This window comes from Artemia franciscana, chromosome 10 (genome assembly GCF_032884065.1).
Source record: "Artemia franciscana chromosome 10, ASM3288406v1, whole genome shotgun sequence".
NCBI lineage: Eukaryota > Metazoa > Arthropoda > Branchiopoda > Anostraca > Artemiidae > Artemia > Artemia franciscana.
Genome location: NC_088872.1, coordinates 13,700,504 through 13,721,199, shown reverse-complemented (window position 1 = coordinate 13,721,199; position 20,696 = coordinate 13,700,504). Strand labels below are relative to the sequence as shown.

General features: G+C 34.3%; 1 protein-coding gene across 2 annotated transcripts in view; it reads left to right on the top strand.

The window, feature by feature from the left end:
• The first annotated feature begins 613 nt into the window (after positions 1 to 613).
• The window catches only part of LOC136031812 (uncharacterized), an 85,759-nt gene continuing 65,676 nt past the window's right edge, over positions 614 to 20,696 (top strand). Inside the window, exons 1-4 of one of the 2 annotated variants that reach the window (XM_065711630.1) lie at positions 614 to 757; positions 7,574 to 7,748; positions 10,916 to 11,112; positions 20,328 to 20,502. In XM_065711630.1, the coding sequence (XP_065567702.1) occupies positions 755 to 757; positions 7,574 to 7,748; positions 10,916 to 11,112; positions 20,328 to 20,502 (550 nt within the window). In that variant the 5' untranslated portion in view covers positions 614 to 754. The remainder of the gene's footprint in view (positions 758 to 7,573; positions 7,749 to 10,915; positions 11,113 to 20,327; positions 20,503 to 20,696) is intronic. The other variant, XM_065711629.1, reaches the window with a different exon arrangement.

The window sequence follows — 20,696 nt, the reverse complement described above, 5'->3', positions numbered from 1 at the left end:
TGGGGGTGAGGGTAAATTGAAGTGCCTTTAGGAATGAGATAAATAGGTATTTGTTATTTGTTACGAGTGTACTTATATATTATACCGCCAACACTCAAGAAGTGAAGTTAGGTTAATCCTAGTGAAAAATACCAAAACATTAAAAAAATATGATACTTTATAAATGAATTTGGGCTATATATTTGCACATTGGGGAAGGCGTAATCCATCCCCTCCCCTGTTGTGAAAATATATAGCTTAAATTACATAAGTCCAATACATTCTATGACCCACCGCTCGTTTTCCACTAAGCGTAAGCTAATTGTTTCTTAATACAGATATATAAAGTTGGTTTGTTCTCGAGTTTTACGCAGCGTAAACTTGAGTGTTGGCAGTATAATACGTAAATAGCGTTATGAGTTTTAAGATTGCTTTTTGAATTTTTATGGTTTCTTTTGCTAGTCTTATATCCTTAAGTGTTACCATATTCTCCTCCAGTCCATCTTTGCATTGAATTCCGTATTAATGGAATATTATTGACTGCATTTATTTAGAGATTTAACTTTTTTTTTAATACAGCCAGTATGGAAAATGATATGACGTAACAGACAGGATTCAAATATCCGCAATGCAGACAAATATTCAGCCAATCAGCGGCCAGCTTTCAGAAATGCGAAAAAGACCAAAAGAGAAAAAACCAGTCCGGTCAGTGACGTCAATCAAATTGGTTGGCAATTAAATAGTATTTAGTGGTGATTTATCATTTTCAATTGCAATGGTAAGTTCGTGCTTCAATGGTTGCGTTCAAAGGTTATTATACTCTGTATGGGGTGCCAATTGTGGGGGAGGGGGATAAACTCAGAATACAGAAAAGAAGGGGGGCTGTTGATGCCCCTCTAGATTTTGAAACAAATACCTATTTTGGTAGTTTTATAGAAACAGAAAATTGTCCCCCATCTCTGCATTTTGAAAAATGCCTTTTTTAGTTTTTTTTTAAATACCTTTTTAAAAATCTATTCCCTCTGAATTCTTGTGGGCTGATAACCTTGGGTCTACATTGCTTAAAGCTAAATATTCTTATGTTAATTTCAAGCCAGTAGGCTATTTTAAACTTTTAAGCAACTTAATGTTAAGTAATTATTTAAAACTTTGACAGTTTTTAGGCTAAATAGTACACTAGGGTAAGTATATACTTTTTTCAGTAGGAAAGGCAGACTGTATTGTAGCATAAATGTGTCATGGCCCATTTGGTAAATTTATGTTGTAAGACGTAAATCGGATACAAGAAAAATAAATATACCATTCGATTCTGTATTTTATGGTCTTTCCAATTACAAAATAACTGCCAATGCTACCAAGGCTTGGATGCACTAGCAATGGTAGCAATTTGTGAGACTTCGACTCCAATCTTCCCTTAATGGAGCTGGATATAGTCTAGACTATAGAGTTTCTTTACTTGCGTATTATAACGACCGTACCCAGGAAATGAAGCTTGGTTGATCATAATGAAATATACCAAACCCCGCAAATATTCGGTCATATAATATATATGTTACGTATATACGTATCGATACGTATATACGTATAATGTATCGATACGTATATACGTATCGGTAGAAATACCGATACGTATAAATACGTATCGGTCATATAATAAAGCACTCGGGAAGTGAAGTTCGATTAATACTAATGAAATCAAACAAAATATGATGAAAATACAACAGTTTAGAAACATTTGGGGTATATATTTGCACATTAAGGGGGGGGGGGGTAAAGCATAGTATATATTAAATACGTAACCTAATCTAACCAAAACAAAATACCAACTAAATACTTAAATAAACTATAGCTACACTTTATTTTTCAACCAAGCCATAGCTAATTGTTTGGTATAAAGAAGTTGCCTGACCAGTTACTTGTGTCATGTTCCCATAATTTGCGATCGAAATTCTCGAGTGTTTATTATATAACCGACAAGTACTCATATTCGATCCAATCCAAATAAGAACTAATTTCCAATCAATGAAACAAGTAAGTTCAAATTGATCCATGATTCTATAAATATAAAATTGCTACTAACCACAACCTCCTTCTATTAAAAATAAATTATTACACAGTTTAAGTTAAAATATGGACATCCAATAGTTAAGCATGTCACACAATTTTGTCGACCCAGAAACCAGGGCATCTACTCACAAGTAGAGATAATGTGGCGTTCCGCAAAGTAGAAGAATAAACGACACTAAGGTACAGCCTGCCGTCATTTAAAATCACATCTAGCGGAGTACATGGGGCAGGCGGCAGAAGGCAGAGCTCCCTTCACCGCGATGCTAACTGACATCCATGTTTTCTGGGTGGCCTGCTTTTCATTGTTTTCTTTTGTAGTTTTCATAATTTTGGTAATAAAGTATTATGTTTTCATTATATTTTGGTGTATTTCATTATAATTAATCTAACTTCGCTTTTTGGGTGTGGTCAATAGGGTGCATAAGTACCATTCTTTTTTTATATTGGCTCTATTTGGCGTTGTGGATGAACTTTAGGTGAGAAATAAGTGCAAGAAATGATGCCAGCCCATAAAATCAGAGAATATTTGTATATAGTATAGGGCAGTAACCAGCCCCATTAGGGGCGGGGGTCTTGTACGCAATTGCGACGGGAGTTATTGTCATATTTGGAAAAAGCATTGAATGGGATATCGAATCGTGTTTAGTTTTTTCTCATGAGCATGTCATGAAACAAAAAGACCTAAAACAAATAAACAGCAACATAAAAAAAATTAAGGCAGCAAGTGCTGCTTCAAGGTCAGTAAGTAAAAATGAGTTGTAAAAAAATTATAATAAGTCAAGAATCTATTTTCACGATTAAAATAGCGACCGTTTATATAGAATATTTCAGAATAACTAAATACATAAATGGTTGGTATATTCAAAAACACTCACGGGCAAATACCTGAAATAAACTGCATCGAACATTGAATATTCGTCAAGGTAATATTATTAAATACCGAATAAAATCAGGGACAAACGATTTGCAATATCTCTCGGTACTAGAGGCTGGGTAAGTCATTAACTGTGGACAATTATTTTTTTTTGTCGGAATCTAGTGACTGGTCCTTAAGTAGGGTGGCTCTCAAGGTCGGGTAGTAGGCCATGATGAGCTGGGGAATTCAAACAATTTAGTCTAAAGTGGTAAGTCAACTCATGTCTACGATTAAATAAAAAAAACAAGTTTTTTTAACGGAAAGTAAGGAGCGACATTAAAACTTAAAACGAACAGAAATTACTTCGTGTATGAAAGGGGCTGCTTCCTCATCAACGCCCCGCTCTTTATGCTAAAGTTAGACTATTTCTCTTAACTCTACTTTTTAAAACAGTAAAAAGCTTTAGCGTAAAGAGCGGGGCGTTGATGAGGAAGCAGCTCCTTTCATATACGAAGTAATTTCTGTTCGTTTTAAGTTTTAATGTCGCTCCTTACTTTCCGTTAAACTAACTTGTTTTTTTTTAAATTTATTTTCTGAACATTTTTGAATCAATGCATGTTTTAATTTTGGCTCTCCGCAGATGAATAGTTAAAGCGAAATTTGCATATTTATTTTTTCGGCTAATTGGCTATCTCGTGGTTTTGACCGAATGATTATGAGAAAAAAAGGAGCGGGGGAGGAGGCCTAGTTGCCCTCCGATTTTTTGGTTACTTAAAAAGGCAACTAGAACTTTTAGTTTTTTACCAATGTTTTTATTAGTAAAAGATATACGTAACTTACAAATTAGCTTACGTAACGAGCTTCTTTTTCTCATGTTTTTATTACGTATATGAAGGGGTTCAACCCCTCGTCAGTACCTCGCTCTTTATTTATTTATTTTATTTCTAACCCGTCATACAATACAAAGTAAACAGAGACGGAGTATACAGACAAAACGACAAAAAAAAGGAATATGAGAACTAACACTAAAGCTTAAACTTTGTCCCAATTTCTTAAGAATAACCCCTGAATCACCAAAGCCGTAGAATAAATAGTTGAAATTACTAAAAATGCTTTTGCGTAAAGAGCGAGGTATTAGGAGGAGGTGAGCCCATCATATGCGTAATAATTTCTGTTCGTTTTAAGTTTTTAATGCTTCTCCTTACTTTCAGTTGAAAAAACGTTTTCATATTTATTTTTTCATTGTTTTTTTTTAAATTGTGCTAGAAAATCCTGCGCTCCCTTCATGAAAATTTTCTTCCCCCATGATAAATTCCTCCAAGGAAAGTTCCCCCAACATATCCCCACCTTCTCAACCCCCCCCCCCCCGACCTAAAAATCCCCCAGAAAACGTCTGTACGCTTCCAAATAACCATTACTATATGTAAGCACTGCTCAAAGTTGGTAACTTGTGGCCCCTCCCACGGGGACTGCGGGGCAGTAAGTCGTCCCCAAAGACATAGTAACAAGGTTTTTGACTACGCTGAATAAAATGGCTATCTCAGAATTTTGATCCGGTGACTTTGGGAAAATAATTAGCGTGGGAGGGGGTCTAGGTGCCCTCCAATTTTTTTGGTCACTTAAAAAGGGGACTAGAACTTTTCATTTCCGTTAGAATTAGCCCTCTTGCAAGATTCTAGGACCACTGGGTCGATACGATCACCCCTGGGAAAAAAAAACAAACAACAAATAAACACGCATCCGTGATCTGCCTTCTGGCAAAAAATACAAAGTTCCACATTTTTGTAGATAGGAGCTTGAAACTTCTACAATAGTGTTCTCTGATACGCTGAATCTGATGGTGTGATTTTCGTTAAGATTCTATGACTTTTAGGGGTTGTTTCCCCCTATTTTCTAAAATAAGGCAAATTTTCTCAGGCTCGTAACTTTTGATGGGTAAGATTAGACTTGATGAAACTTATATATTTAAAATCAGCATCAAAATGCGATTCTTTTGATGTAGCTATTGGTATCAAAATTCCATTCTTTAGAGTTTTGGTTACTATTGAGCCGGATCGCTCCTTACTACAGTTCGTTACCACGAACTGTTTGACTATCAAGTGAATTCAAGTTGAGTCGTTTTTAGTGCATCAACATATGTTGAGTAGTTATGTGCAAGTATAGTTTTTACAGCTCTTTCTTGTACCATCTCAAGTCTATCCGATTGATCTTTCGTCAAATCGGGATGCCAAGCTGGATACGCTTACTCAAGAGAAGGTCCAACATCCCTGCAGTATACAGATTTCAAAACCTCAGTTGGCATACCAAATCTCTTCAGGTTGGAAAACGATTGTAAAAGTGAGGCGCCTTTTTTAGTCAGATAGTCAACGTGTGAGTTCCATCTTAAATCTTCGTCCAAAAATACTCCAAGTATTTTAACAGTTTTCTTTATCGGCAGTTGGGAAATAGAAGAGTGGTTGTCAACCTTTAGGAAGGAAAAAGTCATATAAGAGCTCTTAATTTCGCTGACCGTCAGTTTTACCTTTCCTAATTCAGCTTTTAGGTCATTCAAAAATCTCGTCAAGTCAGACTGTTCGGTAGTCAGAGGGATTAGTTGCAGTGATAAAACAGTCGGATTATCAGATATTTTGCTTATTATTTTTGAAAAATATTGCTTACGTGAACATTTATTTTATACACAATTGTATTTCTCAACCTTTGAAATCTTCCTCAGGTCCAGTTAAATGCAATTCATTCCTCAATTTTATCAGATCCCGAATATCTTGAGTAATCCATGATTTTTCATTCGATTTCACATGTTTAGTTTTTTGTGGGAAAATTTCAGAGTTTTTTTCGAACAGTTCCCTACAAAATAAACGTGCCATTTCGTCACCATCAGACAATGAGAGGATATCACACCAGTGACGATTTTTGAGCAAATTATTGTAGAGATTTACTAGCTCAGGTGTGTAGGGCCTGTACACCCCACTATTTTTTTTGTCTATTTGGGATAAAATGATTAGGTACCCAAGCAACACACAGGTGGTTACTCATACGTAGTGGGGGTAATGTAACTGCGGTATTGTAGTATTCCTTGCAGTTGCTAAAGACGGGATCTAACAATCTGCTTAAGTGACAGCGAATTGTTTATCAATGTGGGATCCAAGTCTTTAAAGTTGCCAGTGATTATGATACTATGATACAAGGATCGTACATTGTCAGTGCAATTCAGTGAGTAATTCACAAGATCTTTACGATAAGGGCCACGGGACGGATAGTAAACAACACATATCACCAGTGATGCCACTTCCTTAGGTAGTCTCTTATGCCTGCACCACAACTATTAGACTTCGAAACCGTGTTTATTTGGTATAATATTGAAATTGAGAACTAAATAATAAAATATAAGCTATAGAAAATTATTGAGATTTTTTAGAAGGGTGAACGAACTGGATCCGAATCACCCAGTGTACTTGTCTGTCCCTACCCTCCATCAGTGATGCCTCTGACTATTAACAATCAGGTAGTAAAAATCCCTATGTAATCCAAAAGATGACGAATATAATACTTATTTCATCCTACCTTTGTAAGAGCTGTACTTATAGCGAAACTATTTAATGCTTTCGAACTTGTGTGTTATATTTCAGGTTTTAACCACTATGTATAAGAACTTTCATACCTTTTTCTTAGAGAGATAGAAGCACGGGTCATTGTTATTTAAATCCCTGCCGTGTTAACTTTATTTATGCGTAAGAAGGGCTTGTTTGTGAAAACACTAACTTGACAGAACTCACTTTTCTCGCGGAATGAAGATGTTTTAAACATCCAAAATCAAGGTGCGTCTCTTAGGGACTGACGCCCAACACTGGTGTATTTAGCAAAGTTATTGATGCACTTGAAATCCTTAGGACAGGGGGGCTCGAATTCTGGTGTCGCTGGTTATTTGGTTTGGAACGGAGGTCAGTGGTGCGACTCTATAAGCTTAGCCAGAGTCGACCCAGCTCTAAATTAGTGCCTTTACAATTTGGGGGGGGGGGTGGAGCACGGGAAGCGTCAGATGATTTGCCCCCAACCGTGCATGGCACTCCCGGCCAAAGGCAGAGAATCAAGAGATTGGTACCTGTGCTGCGCAGGCCATTGGCCAGCACTCAAAAAAGTTTTTTGGAGTTTGACGCATTTCTGTGAAATTAAGGCAATTCAATTCTTAACTATAGGTACCTATATCTCTTGCATGTCAAATCCTTAGACGGATGGAATAATTTTCCTCCAGGAGAAAGTGTTATTTGGACCTATTCCAGGAATGAAAGAGGAATTTTTCAAGGGAATATTGACTTTTATTACTCTATTTCTATTTCTAATGCTGTACCCGTTACTCCGGTGGGAATTATTTTGAAAGTCAAGCATAGAGGTGCGTGAATTTTGAACCATTTGAGGGGTTGCATATTTCCTCCGCCTGGTGTACAAGTCAGAGTGCCACGGGGTTCCATCATGCGTGGCACAGTTTCTACGCGTGCGACAGATTCCGTGCAATGCTTGATACAACTCTGTCACACTTTTGCCACGTTTGGCACGCGCCACCTGGGGTGCATGATTTCTGGAAGTCTGCGCCCCCTCAAAAGCCACTAACAGACTTTGACCCTTTGTTTTAAAGTATATATCACAGTATCGTCCTATGGACAAATTTCATTTCAGGCTAACCAGTTCACTGACGAAGAAATGATTAGATTGAAAAGCACGTTTGATATATTCGACACAGATGGTAATGGCCAAATCACTGCTTCTGAATTAATGTCAGTCCTGAAATCTCTCGGACACAATCCTACGGCTGTTGAAATCCTTGATTTAATCAAAAAAGTCGATACCAACGGTAGGCATTTTTTCTCATTTTTAGGTTTATCTTTTTTTTTGTAATGCCTGTTTTTTATTACCAGTCATTTTAAATAAGGTAGTTTCCTTTTTTTTACTGTAACTTCACTTTACCGACGAATAGTTCAGTTCGCATAACATATAGCGGTGCCGCATATAGGGTAAGGACTGTGGAGGGGACAATAAATCTAGAAACCAGGTAACTGAATGTGGCAGCATAATTTTATATTTATTAGTTTATAATAAAAAAATTGCATAAAAAATCCGAAACAGTCTTTACAATTTACACCTCAATTAAACATGAAATTAAAGAAATTGCTCCCCAAAATGTAGAATTTAGATGATAAAAATAGCAAGAAAATGTAGTTAGCAATATTTTATAGACGAGGAGGTGCACATTTGCACCTCGAAAAAGAATGCCAACCAATGATCTCGTAATTGTAGTTATCTTTTCAACCTGAATTTAGTCTATTTTTCTTTGCAACTTTTGGGGAGGGTTGGGGATTAATGATGTTTGGGGCTCTGATTGTTGCCCTCCTCCAAAGAATCATTTTAGTTGATCCACTAATAATATTGTTTTTATATAAACGAAGGGGCGCTTTTTCGTTTCTTTTAAACTGAGTTAGAAACAGACAATGATTGCATTTATGGATATATATCCACTGGTTGCATTTGCATATACGTGGTTACTGTATAGGAGTTAGGGAAGGTCAGCCATGATTAGGACCCAAAAGGGTTTTGGAATCTCTACCTCAAAGAATACAAAGCATAACTAGTGTAATTAAACAAGTACTAAAATAAAGCCATATTTTTCAATTACTAACTGTTATTCCTGCAGATTTTGAAACAAGTGTGGTAAAGTTTTAGGGGTGAAAATTGGCGCTAGTGTCGAAAAGAAAGATAAACAACGCCACGTAGCGTTTGGCGAATTTATTTACAAAACGAATTGGTCCTCATACATTTAAAATGTAGAGAAGGGTAATGAAAGCAGAATTCTCTCATAAATTAGTATTGATGCATAATCCAAAGCTGAGATTTATTGAGGGTAAGTGCTTACGAGGTAGGTGTGAAGTTAACTGACTTCAGCATGAGAGTTTCACTAGAACATTCCAAAGACTGTTAGGGGAGTTTCATAGGACAAGACCGGAGAATTTATAATTGTAAAATGAAAAAATGTGCTGCCAAAACTTGATAGTTTGCAAAGCAGAAGAAGATGTTTTTTATGGAGGAAAGGTAGTTAAGCAGCTAGAAGCATTAGCAAAACTTCCATAAGCTTTGTAGAAGAGATAAAGAGTTTTTTATATGAAATTTCTGAGTAATATGTCTTACTAGAATAAGGGGAAATTGAAAAGGCACAAAAGTATAGATTAAGGAGATACGAAGAAGAAGAGATTAAGGAGATACTCCTTATGGATGAAGGAGATACCAAGAGGAGGGGATTAAGGAGATACACTAATGGACTAATGGGATGATGAGATATGAGGGCACAAATTACATAATTGAAGATCCGTTATTCTTTACTCGATTTATATTCTACCGTTTTATATGCTGTATCATATATATACCGTTTTATATATTCTACCTTTTGTATTATTTGCTCTTTTTATATACTATCGGTCGTAATGAGAAGTTATTTATAACTTTCGCCTTTGCTCCTTAGCTGAACTGGTCACGCTACATTTATATATACTTTTTTATATTTGAACTTTTTGATTAATTTGGCTGTCTTGAAATTTTCATGTGGCGACATGTATGGCCGCTTTTTTCTCAAGGAGTGGAAAACAGCACGAGAAGTGGCCTAGTTCACCTCCGATTATTTCAGTTCGTAATAAGGGTATTAGTAAATTGTATATGCTAATAGTTTTCAGTGAGCACCTTTAAACTTAATAAATATGAGGTATTAATTCCCTATTGATATTGTTTCTAAAATTTCATTTTTAAAATTTCGTCTATTATACGCGTGTATCGCTCTCTATTTATAGTTTATTTCCACAAACTGTTGTAAAACTGCCTCAAAGCCAAGTTTAGTTAGTATTACTTTTAATTTCCCCTTGATAATAACATAAGATTTCTCCCGAAATTAACTATCGCTAGCTAATGCGGGTCGAATTTGCAATTTTAGATCTAAAACAAGACAAAAGAACTAAAAAAATGGCACAAAATTTGATAACGTCAAGGAAAGTGGCACAAGGTCAACGGTGATATAAAGTGAAAAATCACAAAACATTGGTAGAAATAGGGAGACGAAACACAAAAAACGAAAAATTTATTACAAGCCCTGACTGGCCAAAATCGTATTTCGAAGTATAAAACAAACAAGAAACTAAAAAAACGTAACAAAGTTGAAAGTCAATTGAGTGTCATGTTTGATAAAAACCTTTTAAAACATATTTCATAAAAATCGAATTAAAAAAAAAAATCAAAATAGACACATAAATAAGGAAAATAAGGGGGAAAATCTGAAGACTTTGGTTGTTTTTTATTTATTTTATTTTTCACACACATGATACATAAAGTAAATATGGCGGAGTAAGAATAAATAAAAAAAAACAATAGAAAAACAAATACACACACAAAATCAACGAAAGAAACGGATAAGACGGTGGTGAAGGGATAGGCGTGCAAAAGTACCGGAGAGTTATCTGTGAGAGTTACCTCCAACTTCAAAGTTATATTAGGAACTGAAAATTTTCTAACAAGAATCCGGTTTTTTGTCCAAGGTGGAAAATACAGAACAAACTTGCAAAATTTGAAATAATTTATCCGAATTCTTTTTAAATTACCATTATTAAGAAGGGGGAAAAGACCTGGAGCAGAAAGGACAGAATGATCACAGAAAGTAGAATGAAGTTTGGCCAGCGCATGTCTATTATACTTCCCTCTGTTTGCAACAATCTTGGAAGAATTATCTGCCAGTAAAGACGACAAAATCTTATGCCCATGCTGACAGTTACTTATTTCAGTTAATTATGGAACGAATTTTGTTTCGTGCTTTGAGTTAAAGCAATCAATGGGTGATACAGCAAGAGTAGGGTATAGTAGAGAGGAGTAGGGAACAACACGAGGGGGGATTCTGGATTTGCTTCTCTATTCATCAAGCACATAAAGCTATAAGAGAATGATACACGATATCATGTCAATTTTGTGATAAAAATGAACTTTTTATAGGAAATGGCACAATTGAGTTCTCTGAATTTGTGGCTGCTGTGGCTAAAAAATTCAAGAAAACTAGCACTGAACCTATAGTCATAAAGGCCTCCTGCCTGTTTGAAAAAGAATGCATTGAAATTGAATGTCCACCTCCGGTTCGACGCGCTGCAGAGGAAGACCCCTCATTTTGGAAAGTGCTTGTTCCCATTCCCAAAGTAAGTTTAATAAGCTTACATCCTGCTTCAATTATCGTACGCATGGAAAAGAACGTTTCCAATACTCTTGTAGCTTTAAACAACACAGAAAATAATGTCTTTATAGTTTTTCTGCCGAGTAGTACCTTAAGGGTTGGAACAAAGAGTATGGGTAACTTACAAGAGTGGAAACTAGCGCTAGTGTTGACAAAAAGCATATAAAGCATATAAACACTGGATGGCGTTCATAGTTTTTTTTTTCTGACACTAGTGCTAGTTTCCAGTCTAAGAATTTACACATACCCTTCGGCTTGGAAAACGGTAATTCCACAACGTTGTTTCCAGTCGGAAGTAACAAGTAAAAACCTATTAGTAGCACAGCATTAATAGCTCCTGGGTATACGTCCTTATTTGGGCATTTGGGTCATTGACCTACTTACACGACCATACTATCAGAGATATACATAATTAGCATAATTTAGCTGGCATCTCATTTTCACATACCTGTCTGAACAGTATTAACAAAAGAAAGTAAACCATTTCATTTGGTTTCAAATTGGACTAATAGAATTTATGATATAGTATTGAACTTTACATGACAGTATTTATAAAATTCTTTTGTGTAAGTGCTTGTATCATCATATTCATCGGAATGAGTGCTTATACCAACAGTTCTTTTAGAGGGGACTTATGGTCATCCATGCCCCAATTCCAAGGGCCCTAATACCCCTCCTCCAACTTCTGATAAAGAAAAATAACGAAAAATGAAAACAAATTTACAAAAAAACAACGAATAATAAAAAACAAATTTAAAAATGAAAAAAAACGAAAAATTAAAACAAATTTAAGAATGAAAAGAAAATAACTAAAAATTAAAAAATTTTAAAATGAAAAAAATAAAGAAAAATAAAAACAAATTTGAAAAGTATTGCTTCTTATTAGAGTATGCATAAAGTGGCAACTAATAAAGTTTTACATATTTAAACGATGATACAACAGCCCTATGAGGGAAATGATAGAATAAAGCCCTCGAAAAGTATTTCTTAGTATTGTGGATGCGCGAAAAGTCGAAATTAATGAAGCCATATATATTTTAAGTGATGATACGACAGCCCTATGAGGGAAATGATACAATAAAGCCTTTTGAAGAGTATTGTTTAGTATTGGGGTATGGATAAATTCGAAATTAATAAAGTTGCATATATTTTAAGCAATGATACAACATCCCTATGAGAGAAGTGATAGAATAAAGCATTTTGAAAAGTATTGTAAAGCATAAGGATATGAATAAAGTCCAAAATAATAAAGGCATATATGTTTTAAGCGATGATACGACAGCCCTATGAGGGACATGACACAATAAAGCCTTTTGAAGAGTATTGTTTAGTATTGGGCTATGTATAAAATAGAAATTAATAAAGTCGTATATATTTTAAGTGATGATACGAGAACTCTTCGTGGGAAATGATATAGTAAAGCCTTATGGAAAGTATTGTTCAATATTGGGGTATGCATAAAGTCAATGCTAATAAAGTCGTGTGTATTTTAAGCGTTGATACGACAGCCCTATGAGGGAAATGACACAATAGACCCTTTTGAAAAGTATTGTTTAGTATTTTGGCATCCTTGGAGTCGAAATTTAAAGTCGAAAAGTTGAAATTTGACATGGTTTATTCCTTAAATTTTCCTAAGGATCAAAAAGGTTTTACTCTGTTAAGTATAAAGTTTGAAGTGAAGAATTAAATCTAAGGTGGTTTTTCAGTAAATTTTCCCCAAATTTGAATAGCTTTAACTCTGTTGTGTATAAATTTTGACTAGACGGATTAGATTTGGCATTATTTATTCCTTGAATTTTCCTGAGGAATAAAAGGTTTAACCCTGTTGATTAAAAGTTTTAAACAGATGAATTACATTTGACATAATATATTCATTGAATTTTCCTAAGAACTGAAAGGTTTAACTCTGTTGTGTATAAATGCTGAACTGATGAATTAAATTTTACATAGCTATTGCTTGAATTTTCCTAATGACTAAAAGGTTTAACTCTGTTGAGCCTAAAGTTTGAACTAATGAAATAAATTCGGCGTAGTATATTCAGTTAATTTTTCCAGGACTGACTAGCTTTAATTCTGTTGATTACAAATTTTATGCAGAATAATTAAATTTGACACGGTTTATCCCTTGAAATTTCCTAAGAACTAAAAAGTAAAACTCCGTTGAATATGAAGTTTGATCTCATGAATTAAGTTTTGTCATGGTTTATTCAGTGAGGTTTCCCAAGAATGAAGAGCTTTAACTCTTTGATTACAAAGTTTGAACAGCTGAACTAAATTCGACACGGTTTATTTCTTTATATTTCCTAAGAACTAAAAGGTTTAACTCTGTCGAGTTTAAAGGTTGAACAGATGAACTAATTTGACGTTATTTATTCAGTGGATTTTCCCAAGGATGAGTAGCTTTAACTCTGTCTTTTGTAAAGTTTGAGGAGATGAATTATTTTTCTCACAGTTTATTCCTTGAATTTTGCCAAGGACTAAAAGGTTTATTTCTGTTGATTATAAAGTTTGAACAGATGAATTAAATTTGACGTGGTTTATTCAGCGAATTTTCCCCAAGAATAAATAGCTGTAACTCTCTTGATTACAAAGTCTGAAGAGATGAATTAAACTTGACACGGTTTACTCCTGGAATTTTCCTAAGGACAAAAAGGTATAATTCTGTTAAGCATAAAGTTAGAACTGATGAGTAGAATATGACGTGGTTTATTCAATGAATTTGCCCCAAGATTGAATAGCTTTACCCCTCTTGATCATAAAGTTTAAACATATTAATTAAATACTACCTTTGAGCCCGGTAAGAGTGTTCATGTCCAAAAACTCCTGTTCTTGCATATCTGAGTTTTGAACAAGCATTCTAAACGTTTGAGTTCCTAGCGTACCCTAAGAAAATAATAGAAACATAACAAAGTAATGCAATGAGATTTGTTTTACTGAAATAATGACATATACAATGATATATGTTATTAATATTAGATAATAACAACTTGAATGTCTTGAATTCGTTCCAGAAAATGCTTCATCATGTTTTCTCTTGTCATTCGACTTTGCTGCCACACACGGCTTTTGACATAGTTTTCGCTACAAGTCCAATATCAGTTTTGTCATTGGTATTATTTGATTTATTGACTGTATCTCTTGATAAGCTCTCGATGATGGTAGTAACGTTTGCTGGCGCTTTGTTTTTTATTTATTCGTCTTTATATTCCTTAGTGATATTTTCTGCCAATGCCTTTTTTATTTTGCCTGTGATGTCACAGTCTATTACCACATTACCACAAAGGTAACAGTTCCGGCATATAGACAAGATATGGTTTATGATACTGGTAGAGGAGTACTCATATCTTCTTTTGACCTTTCGTTGAATCCTAATACCTAAAAGCTGGCGATAGGGTCGTCAAATTCAACAGCGATCGTCAGCGATATCGTCAACAACTAAGACACTCTAAGTTTACCTATGGGCTGTCGTATCATCGCTTAAAATATGTACGACTTTATTAATTTTCACTTAATGTATACCCCTATACTAAGAAGTACTTTTCAAAAGGCTTTAATTGTGTCGTTTGTCTCATAGGACTTCCGTATCATCGCTAAAATTATATACGACTTTAATATTTTCGACTTTATGCATACCACGTACTAAGTAATACTTTTCAAAAGGCGTTATTGTATCATTTCCCTCATAGGGCTGTCGCATCATCACTTAAAGTATATACAATTTTATCAGTTTTTGCCTTATGCATACCCCTATTCTAATCAATACTTTTCAATAGGTTTATTATATCATTTCTTTCTTAGAGTTGTCGTATCATCGCTTAAAATATATACGGCTTTACTAATTTCAACTTTATGCATATCCCCAATACTAAGCAATACTTTTCAAAGGAGCTATTCTATCATTCCCCTCTTAGGGCTGTCGTATCATCGCTTAAAATATATATGACTTTATTAATTTCGACTTTATTCATATCTCCAATACTAAGTAATACTTTTCAAAAGGCTTTATTGTATCATTTCTCTCGTAGGGCAGTCGCATCATCGCTTAAAATGTATATGACTTTGTTTAATTTCGACTTTATGCATATTTCCTATACTAAGCAATACTTTTCAGTACCATCGCTTAACATCTTTATGACTTCATTAATTTCGACTTTGTGTATATACCCAATACTCAGCAATACTTTTTAGAGGGCTTTATTCCATCAGTTATCTCACAGGGCTGTTGTATCATCGCTTAAAATATATGCGGCTTTATTAATTTCGATTTTATGCATACCTCAATACTTACCAATACTTTTCAATAGGCTTTACTCTGTCATTTACCTCATAGGGCTGTCGTATCATCACTTAAAATATAGACAACTTTTTTAATTTCGAATTTATTTTAATTTTTCATTTTTTCGTTTTTAAATTTGCTTTTATTTTGCGTTATTTTTTCATTTTGAAATTTTCTATTTATTTTTGGTTATTTTTTTATTTAAAATTTTTTTAGTTTTGTTATTTTTTCCCATTTTAAAATCTCCTTTCGATATTTTTTTTGGAGGGTGTGATCATAAAATGAAGCAGAGTTAATGATATAAGGTAAGAATGTGGTTATTTTTAAGTACCAAAAGCATCAAAATAAAAGCGTAGTTGGCAAAAACCACCTTCAACAATGAATATAAATTAAGGATTGATGTACATAAATAAGATAGAACGAATCAAATGTCTTTTCTACATAAATAAAAAGAATAAACAGATGAAGAAAAGATGAACAAATAAACTTTCAGATTGGGATAAGTCCATTTATTAGACAGTGAAAAGAGATGCGAAAGTCTGGATAAATATCCAGACTTTATATCCAGATTATAAAGACTATATTTAATATCCAGATTAAATATAATCCGACCCACTTATAAAGCGATCGTCATCAGCAGGTATACTAAAGCATTAAAATCAAAACTATTATATTTATTAAGAACCATTTAAATACTTCCGGTTCATCTAGTAGAATTGCCTGAGAGAGTTCGATAACTTGGTTCATCGAAAGTCTTGAGCTGTAATTTTCTTCTTTATTATTGCCTAAATCTAAGTTTATTTTTAATGAAGGTGGCAAAATCTTCTTCGTTTTGTAATTGCAAAATAATTTTTTTGACTTTATAGTTATGTACTTGATTGATCATATCTCCCCATGTATACGACGTATTTTTGACGTAATACCTTAAGTCATTTTCCAAGACCACATACTTTAGACCATATCCTTAAACCAAGACCATATCCTTTTCCAGGACCACATTGCCTTTCTATGACAAATAAATAATCGTTCAAAAATTGCGATACGTCTTCTGGTTTTAAGCCTGACGACAAGGTCATCTAACAAAATGAGTTATGTTTCACTCTTCTCGTATGTTCCTTACTTTATGTTCCTCTGCCTTTCTTTAGTAAGTTTATAACGGCAGAACGGTTTAACGGTACACAAGGGTTACAACGGTATAACGGTTTGTGCTTTTGAACCAAAAGATTTAATGTTATCTGTTTGAATTTCCTTTAGTAGAAATAGGCTATGTTTAGCAAGGTTTACCACATACGAATTGTATTTTGTAAGTGAGGCACATGTGCCTCCAAGGAGCCCGATGCAAGACTGTATTTGTGATCAGATTTTTCTTTACAAATCTAAAAAAAATTTATTCATTTCATAATCTAATTGAAGTACTTCCTGTTTCATACCTAAGTTTTTACTTTGGAGCAAACTAAGGCTCAAAAGGATTTGTAATCCTCTCTTGTTGACAATCAGTCTTTAGTTGGTAACAGAACATAAAGTAATGAAATAAAGTTGAAATACTGAGTAAAATAATGAAAAACATTAAATCAAATAGATATGCTTTCAAAAATCTTTAGAACATTTGCACTCTTGTATACTAGTATGCAAAATATGATTAGGGATATAGCATGTCGGAGCAGTATGTAATCTTCCAAAAAATGATCCAAGGAGGGGGAAGAGCGAAGTCTTTGAAAACTCTTTGGTTTTGCGAGAAAAATTGCATAATTTTGTGAGTAACATTCTTCCCGTTGGGTGGAATTTTGTTTGTATATCTGCGACTGCCTCTGGACCAGGGCATAGTCTGTTTTTTTTCAGTAAACTTCCTTGATCTATTGATACGGGATCAAGTTTGAAGGTATAATTACGTTTCATTCTGAACATGCTAAAAATTCTAAGGTGTAAGCCTTGCAACTCGTATTGGGAGATTGTGTATTTTTTCCTTGTCCCCTCCCCTTCGTCTCTCTCTGCCATGTTTGAAACCACCTTGAAATAAACCTAATTGGTATCCAAGAAAAAAACTTAAGGCTTGAATTTTGTACCAACAACAACAGAGAAGCACCCGGGTAGCATAACCTTTGGATTAAAAGCCCCTAATTTATTGTGCAACACCCTAATTTATGTGCAATAATTGTGCAACACCCTAAAAAAACACCCTAATCTATTGCGTATTTTTTTTTATTTGCACCAACTTCATCAGAGTTTAAAATCAAACTGAAAATGAAACTCGCATGTGGCTGAGGTTATTTTGGAAATATTATTCTTGTTCCCTATGATGCATGCAGATTTTTGTTTAGTCCTGTCTGTATTTTTGCGCTATTGTTTTGTATTTTGTAGCTCCTTAAATTTTGTGTGATATTTTTTTTTCTACTATTTAATTTCTATGTTTATTTTCAACTTTGACTTTTATTCATGTGCTTTTTTTTACATTAAAGTCGTTGGTGTATATAGTAGCCCACTGAAAAGTCTGTAAGTACATTTATTCAATAAAGAAATTTCCTATTTCCTCTTCCTTTTGTTTAAATTTTGCTAAATATTTCACGAACCATTTAAGGAGTATTCTGTCAAAATGTGCTTCTTCTGTTGTTTCTTAATTTGATAAAATAGTGTCCAATATGCAAGAGTGTCTCCAAGAGGGGTCAAGATTTGCCCCCCCCCCCAAAAAAAAATGTCGAGGGCGTAAAAACGTAAGAAAAATGCTTATAAAAGAATTTTTTATGCTTTTTTAAAAAAAATTGTGGCAAGTCCCCCTCCGAAAGAAAATCGTGGTTGCGTCCTTGCCAACACGCTTGGGATCTGAGAGACATAAACCTGCCGCATAACTTTCTATTCTGCTTTACCTGTTATAAATTAAGGATTTTAAAACGCAAGGACTTAATCTGTACACATCCGCAAAAATTCTCTCTTGGGCCACGTATTGCACCACTGAGAAGCCCAGGGTGTGGCCTTGCCTCTGGCTGAGGATCTAAAAAGTTTGAAATGACTCGAAATTATCGTTACCTATCGGATAAATTTGATTTTACAATCCCAAGTTCTATCTGAAAAAAACCTGTATCCATGCTTCACAATTCTTTGTGTAGGCGTTTACTGACATTTTCTATCTCAATCCTGAGGAAGTATTTAGTTTTTTTTTTCTTTAAATTCGCTTTAAAAAAAAATTGAATTATATATCTGTTTAGTATCTGCTCGCAGAATTTTTTTGGCCGCAAATAAACTATTAACTCTGCATGGCGTACCAGTGCATTTATACAACACTTAAACGTAGAAAAAATGTAATTCAACATCTTAGATGATTTCCCTTGTTTTTATTGTTCTTTTGCAGTACTTCATTGAGCCTCTCACAGGAGAATAATTTAAGACTTTACGTTACGATGTAAAATCTCACGGAGCAAATTTTGTTCGTAACTTAGACAGTGCCAAGCAGGGTTACCAACCCCAGTGATTTCTAACTGTATCTAGTGATTGTTTTATTGCCAAAACAAAAAAAAAAATCAATAAATCGTCTCATAAATCACTAGATTATTGAAGAAAAGCACTAAATCACCCAAAAATCACTGAAATCTAGTGATTTTTTCTAATAAGGTGAAAGCCCTGGTGCCAAGTAGGCTCACACTGTACTTGGAATGTTACATTAATCAAGTTTACGTTACGCCATGGAAAAGTCCAAGTAGTAGCAACAAAATAGAATTTCTAGGTGAGCAATTAATAAAAAAAAAATTAATAAACTTCTTTCAGAAAGCATTTCACACTTGACTAGAGCTCGAAGCCTCAACTCTGTTTTTAGTTTTTGAATGGTTTACTTGTGATGATTGTAGACGATGATTGTGGTGGTTTCATGGATTGCTGTGTTCACCTAATGTGAAAGAACTTATCTAAGTGTGAAAGGTTATACGTAACGTAGCGTAAATTAGCTAATTAGTATAGAAAATTATGTACATAGCGTGAAATCCACTTTACCCTAGATTTTGCCATGAGTCCTGGAGCATAAACTGATTTAAATTCCGCGACACCAGTGGCCACCGCGACTTAATAAAATATTATGCCATACTGTGAGGCATAATGCACACTTTGGGCCAATGAATATACATTTTTAGCGATGATATGAGCGAATTCTCGCAGACTTTGAAGATTCATATTTAGTTTTCAGGGATTGTCACTCTAGTTTACGACAAATTAGGACGTTTTCTTAAATTATGTGAATTGTATCTTGGACATGGGCCTACATGAGTGAAAACAAAAAGAAAAAAGAAAGGAAAGGAGGGCAATGGTCTGACGTGTCGCAACCTTGATTAAATCCTTCTAAAAATCGTCAGTGGACTGCACAGGGGTAGCCTAAAAATGATTTATGCCGAACTGTCTCAAATCAACTTTATGCTTAACACCTTAAAACGAGGCTTGGTATCTTCCTTCCTGAACACAGACTGGTCGAAAATTTTTGTACCAATTGGTAGGTTTCTGTTCGGAAATTAAGTTGCTTATGTATATTTTTTTCTTCAATATCGATCAGATATTCAAAAAAAAAATCATAATTTTTTCAATTGTTTCTTCCATATTGATGATAGAAAGTGAATAATAAACAAATAATAGAAATCAAGTCAAATTGTAAATGATATCTTTGGGCTCAATTGTGTTTGCCTGTTGTGCAGTGTTGGTTCTTGATATTTTTGTATATAGTTTTCTCTTTGTCAGTAATAAAAATCCTGTCAATTGGATTTAAACCTGAACTTTAAAGCTGAACTTGTTTCATTATACATTTTTCTTTCGCTGTTATTTCTTTTTATTTCTGTTTTTTCGCTTCTCTTTAATTGTTGTATAAGCTATTTTCGGTAGCATTTATTTACTGAATTTTTTATCAGTTGCGCTAAAAATTTAAATCATTTTAGCCAAAACAATTCACTGAAGAAGAAATGGATGATTTAAAAGAGTCATTTGCCATTTTCGACAAAGATGGAAACGGTCGAATCTCTACGAGTGAATTGACAGCAGTTATGAAATCTCTGGGACAAAACCCTACAGATACCGAAATCCTGGACATTATAAAAGAAGTAGACGCTGATGGTAGGAACAATTTTATTCCTTTTCAGGCTCCCTATTCTACTAATTCTCTCTCTCTGTTCTCTTTTGACGCCAATTGACAGTAGTTATCATATCTCTGGGAGAAAACTCTACGGACACCAAAATCCTGGACACTATAAAAGGATTAGACGCCGATATCAAGAACATTATGTTGTCCTTTTTAAACTCTCTATTCT